The sequence below is a fragment of the Apteryx mantelli genome, chromosome 3, assembly GCF_036417845.1.
Source record: "Apteryx mantelli isolate bAptMan1 chromosome 3, bAptMan1.hap1, whole genome shotgun sequence".
Lineage (NCBI taxonomy): Eukaryota > Metazoa > Chordata > Aves > Apterygiformes > Apterygidae > Apteryx > Apteryx mantelli.
The window spans coordinates 57,830,801-57,846,489 of NC_089980.1; the positions used below are offsets into that span (position 1 = coordinate 57,830,801).

Below are 15,689 nucleotides of genomic sequence, written 5' to 3' on the forward strand. Positions count from 1 at the left end.
ACAAATCACGACCAGAGGTGGACACCCATATGCTCCCCACACAGTTCTCACAGCACACAGACTGCATGTGCTTGATGCATAGATCTTTTTAAAATTTGCTCTCCATGGACTGTTGCAAAACTTATTCTCCACTGAAGTTCTGCAAAAACCTTCTTTCAAGGCTATTTACTATGAGGTAAGCTGCACATATGTCTTGTATGGGCCTTCCGCCAATGGGTAAGTCTCACCCCATGAAAGAGCTGGCTCAGTCGGTTTCCAAATGGTCTCAACAAGAGAGGAAGCTGCCAGACACAACACTGCCGTTTCTGGCGAGTAGGGGACATGCCCAGCTAAAGCCTTAGCTGGCATTAGCCGATGCTTGCAGTGGGACAGTGCTGATCTGAAAGCAAAGCTGCAATATTTACCAGCAGCCTCTCATCTGCTTCTTTTACGTCCCTCAACAGCAACACTACCCTCGCCAGTGGCTTACTCTCAAACTGAATTGTGTTTGCATTCCCAGTACCACTTGCCTGTCATTTGGGGGGAAAGTGTGACATGGAGTATGAATTTTACCTATCAGGAAATACGCTTAAGAGCACATTCTGTGTTTTCACAGTCAAAAAAATAGCAAGAACACCACATGGTTTAAAACACCTTTGAGTTCCTCTCTGAGAATTTGATTGCTATACCTTACATACATTATAGTAATCAACATCTATAAAAACCCCTGCCAGGACCAACAGACCTGTTTATTTGTGTCAGCGCAAATGAGAGAAGAATTTGGCTATGTTTGTCATCCAAACAGTAGACTGGGAAAGAAAATAACGGCAGGTCCATTCCCCCGAAATTTGCCAGCATCCCAAAAGAGAAGCTGGAACAAGAGAGCATCTGGAAGGCCTTTCTTTGGAGCGTCAGGACAGTCTCTGTGTCCTAGATTGACTATCCCAGTCAATCACAACTGTATGGTCAACTTAACAGCACTGTAATGACAAACTGAGGACCCTTCGTTCTTACTGATGGAAGTAGCACCCAGAGTATTCCCCTTCCCACATTAAGAAAAGCCTTCCAAAATACAACAAAATATTTTAAACTACTGGCTATGAACTTCTCTTCCTTCTCCATACACTTCTAAAATGTATCCAGGAAGAAAACACATAAAAGGAAGAAGAATAAAAAAATCTGAAGGAAATGTTTGAGAAAAATATAGGATTGTAGCCCTGAGAGGTGGGAGGAAAAGATCAATTACTTCCACTGTTCCCTGTTCAGTTTTCTGTTTACCCTGTGTATCCAGTGTTGTTCACAGACTGATATCTATTCCTTCTCGGACAGCAGGGGAACACAATATAACAAATTATTACATGTTTTCAAGTAACCTAAAAATAAACACATTTCCTTTGAAGACTCCACAAAATACAAGACATGACCTATCAAGCTGACATATCCACTAGGACTGAACGTGAACTGGACTGCTTCTGCTTCATATTTCACAGATTTCTACATGAATTAACACTTGCTGCTCAACAGCAAAAAAGCAGCAACTGCTCTGGATGCTTTTCTGAAGTCAAGTCAAAAGACATTGTACTCAAAGTGAAGTAGGGAAAGGCATATTCCTTTGTACATAGCTTATATACAGCTGGATATTGAAAAGAGTAAAATAACAACTGCATGCTGGTGCTATTACTATTGCTGTTATGCTTATTTTCTGAAAGGTTAAAGATCTCACAGTATTAAACTGAAATTAAGAGAAGATAAATCTTCTTTCCAGGTGCTAAATTTAGCATTGCCAAACATTTGTAAGTGGAACATTGCCCCTTTTGATGAAAAACACAAGTCTAATAAACAGCTGTCACTTATGCCCTTACAACTAATAGAATTAAAGATGGGGTTTGCTCAGTTTACATATCCTTATTCTTACATTTATTTTTAATTTTGTATCAACATATCACATTTCTTTGCTATGAAATACTGATCAGGTTTCTGTGCACTCTCTGTATTATCTACATTACTTAATATCTGTATTATTCTGAAGAATGTGTGTAATTATTATTTTTCTTAAGACATGTATTAGCCCCTAAAGAGGCTAGCAAGGCAAGTAATAAGTGAATTCAAGAGATCCTTGGGAAGAGATCCAAGAAAGCTGTGCATAACATGCATAACAAACAGGTGATGAAGCCAGAACAATTATTTGCATTCTCACCTAATTCAACAGGTAAACATTTCTCCCAATTAAGGCTAAAATTATACTACAGTTGACACCATCAATATTGAACTTGGGGAGTTAGAGACATTCTAAGCGGGACCAGATTATTACAAAAGCTCTGGGAACAAACCAAGGAGCTCATGTGGTCATTTTGCACATTTATTCCAAGGAATGAAATCAGGTCTGTGCTCTGTCAACATCTGGCAAACACGTGTCTGCTTAACAAAAGCCGTTTGATGGAGTCGAGTACTATCACCTTGGGGATTTGGTGTCTTGGCTGCTTGCAGATCCTCTGGGGTGTCTCTGCTTAGTTTCAAGGCAGCAATGATCTGAGCAGTGGCCAGTGTTCTGACAAAATACTAAATCCCTATTTCGTACCCTCAGTCCTATCTCATCTGCTGATTAATATTTCCAAATGACATCTAATAAGAGGATTCAAGTCTGCAAATACAAAATGCAGGTTTGATGCTCAAGTACATGTTAGTTCCCTCCCATTTCTTGCATTCAGTTCTAGAAAGAGTGCCAGTAATTTTCTCCCATCTTTGACTGAACCTTACTTCAGGCCATAATGCAATGGTTGGACTTGAATGTCATAACTTTTCATGTTATTCAGAAATTTCATCTTACGAATTCCTTCATCGATCCTCTTTTTGGTCTGTCACTCTAGACAGTGATACCACGAGGACTAAAAACATTTGCTCAGTTTTATGAATTAAGCCAAAAGGGACAAGTCATAGTGAATGAAGTTAAGCATCTGTGCGTATTTTTTACAGAATGGTAACCCTATACTTGTATATATGTTGTAAGCTGATGATTAAAATGTCAATTTTTATATTGCTTCTCCAGAAATTATCAAGTTTAAGCAATTCTAAGAGAATTATTCATAAAAACCAAAGAGCAGTGGAGCAGAACGTGCACTTCAGTAATGCAATATAATTAAGTATAGTGCCATTAAATATTAAAAAGCAGGAAGATGTTTTCACTGGTAATTAGTGATTTTAAAATCTGAAGAAAAACATTCTTTTTACATTTCTTTCTGCAGTAGAAAGAAAATAAGCTCTCCCACTTCATTCAGCATTAGTCATTCACTGTGACCCTTGCTAGTACAGATGAGACCGATTCATTTGTAAGATATCTGACACTGGATGGTTGTCAAAAACGTATCAATGCAAAACTTGTGCCAGCTCAACAAAGCAAGGTCACTCTATGGAAGCTCAGGAGAAAATCAGTGTGAGAGCTCAGCACTCTTTCTATTTTCCTGACACATCAGGATTTGAGGACTCAGTTGTACTCTGCCAGAAGGATCTGACTTAAATGGAAATCAGAAAATTGAAACTGAAGACCGTAATCTCACTTCAAGAGGACACATAAAATACACCTAACTTAATGACCACCCAGCCTTCTAAAATTAATGGCTGAAACCAAAGCATACTTTTGAATTGAATTTTGCAAACTCAGTGAGTGGCAGGAAAAACATTGTTCAGTTCTCAAGGGCCAGACATAAAATTCTGTGACACAACAACATACTTCCAGAGCAGTTTTAATTTTCATAAAATACTTGAGCTTAACAACACAGACAGAATGGAGATAAATTATTACAGCTGAAGGTAGTGATAGTTTGACCACTAAGACTGCTGACATATAAGCACCTAGGGTGTATATGTACTTAGAAAGGGCTCACAGTATATCATGCACTAATCACACATGCACACGTTAAGAAGATCATAAATCACTCTCCCACATTGGGCATTTCAAGCTCTAAACTATGCGACCCAAACAATCAGCTTTAGACTAGGTGGTTTAAGTAGGTATAAGTCTGTGAGATGGGGCTGCATGTGGAGACTTGGAGCTGTGAAGAGGGAGTGGAGCACAAGATACCTCCTTTTATAGGTTATGTACAAGTCTCTTCACAAGGGGCTCCTCAAAAATGCCTGCTTGTTCACCATTTGTTTGGTAAACATGAATATTTTATAAATAAATGTGTTATACTTTGAAAATATCTGACTCAGCTCCACCAAGTTCTGCTGCAAATCTGAGTATTCCCAAATTCAGACAGATAAGGCTCCTCCTCAGATCACCTGTTCCTTTTCTGCTCAGGATAGCGACTAACAGGCAGCAAGTTATCAACCAGAGGAAGTGCAAAGAGCATAATTACAGAGACTGAAAGGCCATCCTCTCCCGAAACAAGCATTGTATATAGTTCAAAAGCCAAAGGAAAACAATACTTCAAAAAAAAAAAAAAAAAAAAAAAAAAAGAGAGAGAGAGGAGTGAACTGAGCTCCCAAATGGAAGCTGATGAGTTCAGAATTGGACACATTCTGGAAAACAACTATTGTTTGGGATCCTTCCTGCTCTTTTCCTTGTGGAATTGGGATTAAGAAAAGTAATTTATAGGCTATGATAGTCTCAAGTTGTCTCAAAGAAAAATCGCAGGACTTGAAAAAATACCTCAAACCAATACCGATTCCTCAAATGTCACAGCTACTAGTTACAGAACTGTGGTTTGGTGTTTGACTGCTTTGGGTGCTTTCATGCCTGAAGAATATTCTGTTTTTTCTAACTAGGTCAATTGGTTTTACAACAGACATCATCTCTTCTCAAAAATCCTTTCTCTTTTTTGTCTGCAGAAACACATTATGGAACCCAATGTGAAAGAAAACATTCTCTAAGGACCTTGGTTGTTAAACTTTTAGCTAACAAATCCATGAGAACCTCACATGTCACTTCTCCTGAGATGCAATGTAAAATGCAACATGGCTTTTGACATAGGCCTTTTCTCAATAAAAAGGCTGCTGTGCATCTAACATGTTCCTTCCTTTCAGAAGTCTTCTACAGTACACCCATATATACATATAAAATTGCGTAAGGGAGGAAAGGGGGAAAAAGACAACAAATATTTATTCTAACCTGTGTTAGAGAAACGAAAATATTCTAAGTATTTGAAATTCCGGAACATTACTATACACCTAAAAGATTTCACCATTACAGATCTCCCACATTCAAACTGAAGTATCCTCTTCCCTGTTTTATGCCATTCTTTCCAATTAAATCATCATGATTCAGTCAAAAAAATCCCTATGCAACCTTTCTGTTCATGCTTCTCTAATTTTTTTGAGCATCAGGTCTCTCAACCTTTGTTCTTTCCCACTCAAACAATGTACATTCAGTTCTTTTAACCTTCTCTCAAAAGAGATGTGTTAAAAAATGGCCGCTTTTCTCTGAACTCCTTTTAATTTGTCAATACCTTTTTGACAGTTTGGTGCATACACAGAACATATTCAACTGTGGTCTCAGAAACGACATGAAGACGGGCACTTTTATTTTCCAACAGCATGAAGTGATTGTTAGAAGTAAAAAGGGAAAGTTGCAACCACTCTTTAAAAAAAGAATGATTCTTGCTAGTGCTACAGAGTCTTCAGACACAAAAATCAAACGCCAATAAACATTCCTTACAATGGTAATGTACTCTCTGCTGTAATAAAACTATACAATGTACACATACACTGCAGAAATGAGTAATTATTCTTATTTCTTAGACATCATTACTGCTCCTGGAGTTTATACCTCAAACTGGTATTCTGCATGGGAAATAAACTAGCTAACACAGAGAAAGCCCCATGGGCAGTCCCATCACAGCTGCCTTCCACTATGTACAATTGCATCTGTGTCTGCTCTGTGCTCCTCTCCTTGATTCATCTAATGAAGTTCCAAGTGAAGCATGAATATTGCACGTGCAACATTCAGTAACAAAAATCACAGCAGAGTTTTAGACTCTAATTATATTATTGAAGAACATCAGGAGTGAGTTAGAAAACTGCACCTCAAGATATCAGTATCACCATCCATAAATGATTTCCGCACACGTTATGTCTAACTGGATATTCTCCAAAAGACATTTTGTTGGGGCACAGACTAAACACGAAAATATTTAAAGTCTTCCTTGTTCAACAGGAAACTCACAGGACCTACATATTTTGACATTCTTTCTGCTCTTTCCCTGATTGTGGGTTTTCCCCTATCTCTTCTCTTCAAATTAAATGATACAGTACGTATTTCTTCTGGCATACAGTTTACCACTGTGGCCTAACACAGACAGTATAGTTAAGTTCCTGAAGGGCTTGATTCCCCCACACCAGTATGCAGCTACCTCAAAGTTATCATCTAGCTGGAGCTCATCACTCTGTGCTCTTCTTGCTGCCAGTGGCGGGGAGACAGCATCAGCAGGTGCTGAGCCTCTCCCCTGCTTTGCACACAGGATGAATGACACAGTGGAGGCATGTCCCTTCTCTGTTCATAGAAATGGAGAGTGAAGAGCTCATTCAGACATGATGCTTAATTTGAACAGGACTAAAATGAGATTAGAGGAATCCCAGCTTTGCTGACCAACTTCTTCCAGTTTGCTCGATGTATTCTTTCTCTGACTGCAAAGATCTTTTTCAGTTAAAAGCTGGGCCGAGTGCATCTATTAACTACAGTTAGAAAGGAATCTGGATCAAAGTCATTTATAATGCCAACTGTTAATTAGGCTAGACTGCAAATAGGGGAAGCAATATCTCCTCCCCCTAGTAAACTTAAATTCAGAAGCCTATGACCTTTTCTTTGGGCAGTGTTGTGGCAGAATTACCAGCCCAGCTTTTCAGCTACAACAGTCACAAATATTCACAGCCAAATCCAGAGCTTCACAATGCAAATATTGCTTCTGGTTTACTCATAAACAGATACAGAGAACACTGTCATGATTCACTCATTTCCCAAGCAAATGTAGACTTCATATTTAAAGAACTGCAGATTTTTTAGGGCCCTCAATTAAAATTGCATTTTTGAAATTAAAGTAGAAGTCAAGCAGCCAAAGCTCAGAAATCACAGTTTTCAAGTTCCTCCTCTACCTTTTTTTTTTTTTGCTTGTGGGAAACCATTCTGTGCAATGAATTAAATCAGGGTCCCAGGTAAAAAAGCAGTATATGACCAGACAACTAAAAATAGGAAAGTAGGACAGATATGCAAATCAGAGGAAATGAGATTTCATGTGAAATTTAAAATCTAGTGCTTATTAACAACTACCACTTGACTTTATAAACTACAAGGTGTTCTTCCAGTTCAGTTTTTGTACACACCATTCCCACTTCTGCAGAAGAAACCCTACTATATGCAACTGTGACCCCACATGGACCATCTGCAAGACCTGAAACGGGGAAGAACCTGCTTAGTTGGCAGTCAGAGACGGTTCTTTGTGCCGCACTGGGGCAGCCTGGTCTAACTTCCTGTCCCAGGCCCCCTGTCTGCAGTCCATGACACTTTTGTCATAGTCCATGTCAGAAAGACTTCATCTTATCTTGCTTGTGTCTGGTTCCTCTCTTAGCTCCTCTGTTCCTCCTACTCTGCCTACTCTGTCCTTAAACAGGCTTGCAATTTCTGCAGTTTCTCTGGTACTCATTCTGCATGGTGTAGTGGGGTTTACTCACACACGTCATGTCAAATGCTACATGTTAGAGCTGTTCTTTCTTCGAGTATGTTGTGCTATTCAATCCTATATGGCTTTTCTGTTCCAGGTCAAAGAATGTAATCCAAATATTCACACACTCCTAGTTTATCTTCCCAACACATCTCTACCTGGAGACAACACTCTGAAAGTTGGAGAATCCTTCATGTACACATCATGTCCATGAGGATGTAAACTAATTATACATTCTGTCCCATTCCTAGAATAGCATCATTCACTGGGAACAGAAAGAAGAGCAGGGGGAAGCCATTTCTTCCCCTTTCCATCCTTTTCCCTTCTAGTACTGGGGAGTCTCCCCCAAAATGTGATACTCTGAGGGTTAGAAGTGCTGAAGATGAGATAATCTAGGCGGGATTCCCATTCCCACTTTTCCCATTCCCCTCCTCCTCCTCCAGTAATATGTCTGTGCTTTCCTGGTTGCTGCTGCTTTGTTAATTATGTGGATCCAGAACTTCTGAACTCCCAGGTAAGAGTGTGACTTCAGCAGACTGCCAACCTCTTCCCGAGGGATGACAGAAAATGGGGAAAGGGATACTTGTGTTCAGAACTTAGCTGGCTCCAAATGGCAATTCATGAGACACACAAGAGGCTGCAGGGCTCAGCCACTGCTGATTTTAAAGATCTTCTAAAGACCTCCTTGTGAACCTACAGGAAGTCTGTCACAGAGTCAAGACTTGAGGCCACACGTGTTTTTTCCGAGTCAAAACTTCCCACACTTAAGTGCATTCAGAGAGCTGGCCTGTCTCCTATTTTCTCATACTCAGCCTGGCTGAAAAGTTGCCTCGATTATACATTGCTATGCTTGCTGTCCCTTAGATGCTCAGCTCTCCAGCCTGGGAAGCTGTTCTAGGATTTCAAAGTTCCACCAACCATTTGCAATTGCAAAGTGGTATCTTTGAAAGGCTACAAACCCAAGCAACAATCACAGCTAGCCAGTATGTTAGCACAAAGAGAATTTAAAAGCTATTTATAAAGCTCTGTGGTTTTACTTCCATTTTTCTCCCTACCTTACAACAACAGGTGAAAGGACAGGAGTGAGATACTATGAGCAACTGGCCTCACAAATGCCACAACACGTAGGAAGGGGATGCAAGCATCTTTCCCTAAAGAGGAGGGTCCTGTCAGAGGAACACATTGAATAGGTCTTTTCTACTAGGAGTCAGCACTTCCTAAATAAAATAAATATGAAGCCCTCATTCAGGAAACAGGTCTCCACTTGCTTCTCCTCTCCTTATATTAAGTGAAGCAGGGTGCTGCTTTCTAGCCAGTTTCAACATCAATGCAAGATATAAGCTATTCTCTAGTTGTAGCCTAGTGTCTGCACTTAAACATGTCTCAGGTCTTTTGAAGTGTTCCTTTTCTACTGTGAGGGAGACCAGCTCACCACTAGCATCTTGCATCATCCAACCCACAACATTTTCAGTGGGCTGTCTCATGACATTTGGTGCTTCTTCAAACGCAAGTTTTTGAAGGTTGAACAATTTTCAGAGGAACTTCAGTCTTCACGTTATTGAAGGAAAAAATATCTGAAAACATGACCAAGCGTAATCTAAAAGACCTGTAAACCAAGAAAAGAACTCAATATGCTTTCTTTCTGGAAGTCTTAGATACTGCAGAACATGACTCCTAATTTCTAAACGTTTGGGTTTCACAGCACTGTCATTCAAATACTGATACAAAGAAATACAGAGCCTTTAGACAAACAGATACCTATAAAGAAAGAGAGAGAAAGAGGTCCTTAAACTCTATGCCCCACTATAGAGTTGCGATAAGTTAAGGAAGCCAGACAGTTTGTGGTTGCTTTTTGTTGTTTAAATCATCAGGGATGTAGATCCTTACCTCGAAATTCCAGCCCTCTGAGCTGAAAGGTGACAACGCCATTTCCAATTTCGATCAAGTGCACAAAGGCATTTAAATAATCCGATGTCAGAATAAAACAGTCTCCTGTGTTGTAGTTTCCCCAGCGGCCCAGTATCAAATCTCCACAAAGAGACTCCTGCAGAGATCTTGTCAAATGCTCATAAAAAATGGAGTTGAGATTATTGTCATCATTTCCTACAACCAGAGCAGCATACATTTGTGAAAAATAAAATTTATTATAAACTAAGCCATTCTGAATAGAATCCTATGTTCTTTTTTATTCCTGCATAAAGCCTCTTCCTGTAGCTAGATGGTATCTTCTTAAAGATACACTACATTAAATGCAATGTCTAGGTGGACTAGAAGTCCTTTACAGAATCAGGAGTGAGACTTTTGTTTAATATGAACAGTACTACAAACAGAACACTAGATTGGTGAAAAAATATATTTCAGATCGAACCACATCTCCTACTCCATGTTTTACAACAGCAAGTTTTTTTGGCTCCACTGAAAGACTCTGCTATCCTAAGTTAACATCTACATATTGTTATCAATTTTAAGAAATCACAGATCATGAATATCTCAGTACATAAGCTTAGAACAGTATATTCTTCCTGAGATTTTCACTCAGTAAAGGATCTGGTCACATAGCTTCCAGTAATTTCACTGGGAGCTGTTTCTTTGACTCTTCCAGGAATGTTTACAAATCTTTCTCCATGAAGTGTCTGATGGGTACTTAAGATGAGGACATGTATTTAAAAGAATACACTTAGTATATTGAGAAAGAACGAAACAAGGGCCATTCACCACTAGAATTGTTATCACTCTCTTTAAAAACTAGTTTCAGCTGTCCAGATATACACTGCTTGGACCAACTGTCTGGGTGATAGAATACCACATAACAGTATGAAAAACTCATAAAGGTCTATGGCATTTAATGGAAACAAAATTAGCACTTTATGATGATTAGAGAAAAGAAATAAATCCTTCATAAATGCAAACACAGCACCACATAATCCAACAGGGTGTTGGTGTGCTTGTACTCTTTTATATGATATATATGCTTGATATGACAACTATATTTATTTTCTATAATGCACCAATGGTTTACTTTTAATACTTTTTAAATGTGAGTGGATGAATAGATATACACATACAAACCAGCATCTTGGAGATGCATATGTGTATGTGAGAGTGTATGTGGCTATAGATGCACAGGTACACATGCATATTTATGTATGTGCATATTTGGGAGCAGATCTAATATGGAGAAAAAAAGAGAGGATGAAAGGCTATAGCTTCCCCTACAAATTGCTCCACCATACAAGAAGAGGAGTAGACACTTTACTGCACAGCCCCTCATCACTGTGGCCATCACGCAGCCAGACCTGGTACGTATGTGCAGGTGCGTACACGCATACAGATACACTCAGCTATATACCTTTTGGGGTATGTTTGGTGAAAACTTAGATTAGTCAAAAAAGGAAGCTTTTAAGTACACACGCACAAAAGAAATGTTTTGTTTGAGCAGTGGGTTTTAAAACATAATTAAATAATCATTAGCATTTATAATAATGCTAAAGGTGATTGCTATCCAAATATGGAATGGACCTGAGAAACATCTTAACTCCTTGCCTTAAAATGATAAATAATGAAAGAGAATTATATATGCCTTGAACTGGTAATACCTCTCTTGTCATCTTGGACACCTTGGATTATATTCATTTCTGCTTAAAGATGTATATTTTTTGTGCTGCTGATGTAACAGCTATGCTTAAAAAGGAGGGATAAAAATGCAATGTAACAACTTTAATTACAATGTAAGCTTCTACCTCCACAGTACAAGCCCCTGACACCTTGGTGGTAAAATAAAATCAGCTGCAGATATGAAATCTTGGCTTCTCTTACTGGGACCAGGATTTGGCATGAAACTTTGATAACGGTTTCTCCTGGAAAGGACTCTGTCCTGCCAGATGATGAACAGCATCAAGTGAGCTATCACATGCTCTCCATGTCCACTGACTTGTCAAAAAATACTCCCATTTCGAGTCTCGCAGGAATTACCTGGCGCAGTCCAGGAAGGTGTTTTAGATTGCCATGTATTAGAGCTCATTTCACGGGTCATTACCTGGAAGAGAAGCCCATTGGCTTTCCTTCTTTCTTTTACCTCCTCCTGCAAATTTTCTGATTTCCCTTCCCTCACTTTCTGCCTTTTCCAGAAAGGTTTCTCCCCAGGGAAGAGGAGATACCTGTCAGTCCAAACTGCTTACTTGTAGGGGCAGTATCACCTGCTTCCTTCTTCCAAAATACTCCCCTTACCAAGACTGACCTTGGAGTTCAGCCAGGGTGTCTGCTGTGTACTCCACACAAACAGAAATTTTATGATTAACCAAGAGATTCACAGCCCAGCAGCTATCTAATCAGTTCCACATAATTGAAGAGTGAATTTACTTATCAAGGCACACAACTTAAACAAGGGCTCTGTTACATCTAAAATGCTCTGCTTCATTCACACAATTAAACACTTTGCCTCTCTAACTTTCCAGGCAAATCCTCAAAGGAGTAAATACATCGCGTTTTCCAAATCAAGCAAAATACCCAGACTCCCAGGCCATACCTGCATCCTTTTCGATCTGAATTGCCAGTCTTGTGTTGGAATGGTCCGATCTTTTGGTGCTGGAAACAAAGACATGTTGTACAGCCAATTCTTTTTTTAAGCAAGATTCCCCCAAATACAAGTTTTTTCTTTTTCTTTTTAACATATCCTCTCATCCTGTGTTTGTATCATTATGCAGTTCAAACTCCTAATCTGTGAATTGGTTTACTCCAAGTAAACACATACAGTTATTGTAATTCAGTATTGCTACTGCTAAAGTAGCTCTTCAGCATATGAAACAAAAGTGTCTCTTTCACTGCCTCTTTTTCCTCAAACTTTCTTTCTTCCTTCCCCATTTTCCTTCTTGTGGGGCTATTCATGTAAGAAGTAACTCAGCATGTAGCAGAGTCCATTTAGAAGTTGGAATCTGTGACAATACACAACAATACTATATACCAAAATATTTAAATTGGCTCCAGAAGTATACCCACCAGGTGTTACCCAAATACTGAATACAAAGAATACTAAATCAGTCTTTCCTCCTTTCTGAAGCCTTAAGGAAAATAGCCGGACTCAAGGGGTTTTGTTTGATTGTGTGGGAATATTCCTGTGTATGTGCAACATCTATGGAAGAAAACAAATAAACAAACAACAAGCTTCTTATTACCTAGGCAGCAATGAGGGAGCCCCTGGTCATTCTTATCTCTTGAAAAAGAGTGAACTCCAGGGTCTTACTCCACACACATGGTGACTCTGTCTCCCTTACTAACGTCACTTTCCCAGTAGAAGGGAGTGATGGTTGTGGTGACTAAGCATATTCAAGGCCAGAAGTCCAAAGCATCTCCAAAGCCTTCAGGGTATGAGTGTAAGCCTGGGATGCTATAGAAAATGTACTTTATTTCCTAAAAATACTGCTCTGAGAGTGGTACTTTGCGACTTCACTAAGACCACTGCCTTGAAAGTTTTGCCCTCTATTGCTAACCTTAGCAGAAGTCCTGTCAATCAGATAGGCAAATACTACCATTCCTTGGAAAATGAGGTTACAACAGAATATGGGGAAAGACAAAGCTATTTGGCCCAAGCTGCTATCAGCATAAGGTTAAGCATGGAAGAGGTGTGACACTCATCTGTCCACCAGCCTGTTTATGGTGGGGAAAAAGAGCCATGACAGCCCTTCCCTGGGCTGAGGAAGATACCTGGGATTGTCCGTAGTGTCCCTTACCGAACCCTGGTGAAGGAGGTATGGCTGCGTGAGACCGGCTGGCATTGGAGAAATTTGGGCGCAGCACAGAGCACAGTGGAGATTTTGAATAGTGCAGTGGTCGGACACTCAGCTTGGAAAGCTAGAATTTAACCACTCACTAGGAGAATTTAGACATACCCCAAGGAGGACAGAGGCAGGGTGGGTCTAAGTTATAGGAGGGGCTTTCAGATCAGTTAAACAACACTAAATGAGGATGGTGCAAACCCACAGTCTTTGAAGCACAGCAGAGAAGCTCCCCCTGGGATTCTGTGCTTCTGAAGCTTTCCTCAAATCAGCATTGGTTCCCAGCATTTCTTGAGTCAATATACAAACTATTTAACAGGTTGGAAGTTCCTGATCTGAAGTTATAAGCTAACGCTGATGCTGCTCAGGGAGAAGAATGCCACTGATGTTCCTAATGTCAGAAAGTCTTTTCATCCAGCCTCTAGCTACAGCTTCCCCCAAAAAGCTGTGGAAAACTGACCAACAAAAAAATTATACAGTGGCTTCCCTGTAGTTGACAGAAGAGGAATAAAACTGCTTTGCCTCTACTCCCTACAGGCTACTGATTTTCCCTTAAAAAGAGCAGGTTTTCACTCTGCAAGAAATACAGTTGGAGAGAGTATGATTCTTAATTAGAATTATTTGTAATTAATATTAGCATATGCTCTACATACATTAACATTAAATTTGATGTATTATTTATCTTCCTGCTCTGGTTGGCTCAGCTTATTGTAACTGCAATTTTCAGTTTCTACGCAACAGAAAATGGTTACGTGTGGGGGGGCTTTCTAGGCAACTCTGAATACAAGAATGATTTAACATCAAAAAGATTGCCAGAACTCTTCTATCCTGATATACACGCACCTTCAATTACAACATATGCAAGGGTTAGCATAAAGATTAGGTTATGGAATTCAATCATCAATTTTCTATTCTCAGCAGAGAAATGTTGCTGATTTCAAAATGGATATGTGTTAAGATTATCAGACTCCTTATTAACTTTCATCCCCTCTGAAATCAGTGTGCCAGTATGACGTACAAGTCAATACTATTCTTCACCCCATTCTTTTTTTAACAACCCATAAAGCATTTCTGATCTTGAGGCATATTGAGACAGATACAAATCAAGCAATATTTCAGAAAATTCTAATCTATATAAGTGGGAATCCTTTTGCCCAGCATGCAGCTCTGGCTCCATTTCTCTCCTCTCCCCGCCTTTAAAAAAAAAAAAAAACAAAAAAAAACGAGAGATACATGAAACAATTATGGAAAATCAGGAGTGCTTCGGGACATGGATAATGCAGCCTGAATGGGAAGAAGGGAAGGAAACGGAACAGCTCTCACAAACAAAATGAAACCAGCCTCTGCTGTGGCTTTATCTTCCATTCCAAGCACAATATCATTTTCTTAAGCAGGGAAAACATGGGCCCCAGGACATGAGATGATAAGAAAAGATTTGTTTTTTTTCGGATAGTACCAGAAAAAAAATCAAAAACTTTATCCAGATATTTTGAACTGTAATTTTAATTTTTTATGAAGACCTGGAGTAATACATACAGTTGGTAAAACAAAATAAGAGTGAACTACTTTTGCCCTGAAATTCAGTTTATTTGAATCAATTCAATCAGTTAATCCATTTTGGTCTTTAAAATCTTCCACAATTATTAGTAACCAAAGCTATGTTTGTACCTTCTTAAAGGTGACAGGAATTTGCATGGCATTAAACTATAATATTCTGCACCTAACAACCAAACTAGGTGTACATTTACTCCTCGGCTTTTTGCTGTCAACTAGAATCTCCTAAAGTGAACTTTTGGGACTAATGGGCAATTTGGGCTTTCCTCCAGTGGCTTCTTGCTTTAAATTTGGTCAGTACCACTCATTCAAGGTGATAATTAGCTCAGTAATCGGATTTCTTCCTGAACTGCATTATTCTACGCAGACTGAGTGCAGGCCCTTGGGCACTTGCCCTGGAGAGCAAGCGATCGTGTTTGAATGTCTTCAGCTAAGTCTAAGCAATTTTAAAGTCAATGTCCTGCTTGGTTCCTGAAATATCTAGCTCCTGCTCTTTTATCCAGCATTTATATGGGCACTGAGATAATCCACTCGCTTGCATGGCACTGTTCATGACATTATAATTATTGCTTCCCTTTGTAAAAAGATGGAATCACTTCCCATATTTCCCTGGTGCAAAAATACTGCCTCATTTCTCAACCCAGAAAGACTTTCTCTTCCCACTTCACTCCCCAGTTTCCCTGCAAGTAACAATAAGAAGGTAGAACAAAGGCTGAGGGGGGCTCGGGCAGCC

The 15,689-nt window shown here is 39.4% G+C and overlaps 1 protein-coding gene across 1 annotated transcript in view; it reads right to left on the minus strand.

The window, feature by feature from the left end:
* Positions 1–15,689, minus strand: part of PCNX2 (pecanex 2) — a 166,267-nt gene that overhangs the window by 27,415 nt on the left and 123,163 nt on the right. Inside the window, exons 24-25 of the mRNA XM_067293462.1 lie at positions 12,157–12,215; positions 9,519–9,734 (exon numbers count right to left, since the gene is read on the minus strand). Of these exons, the coding sequence (XP_067149563.1) occupies positions 9,519–9,734; positions 12,157–12,215 (275 nt within the window). The remainder of the gene's footprint in view (positions 1–9,518; positions 9,735–12,156; positions 12,216–15,689) is intronic.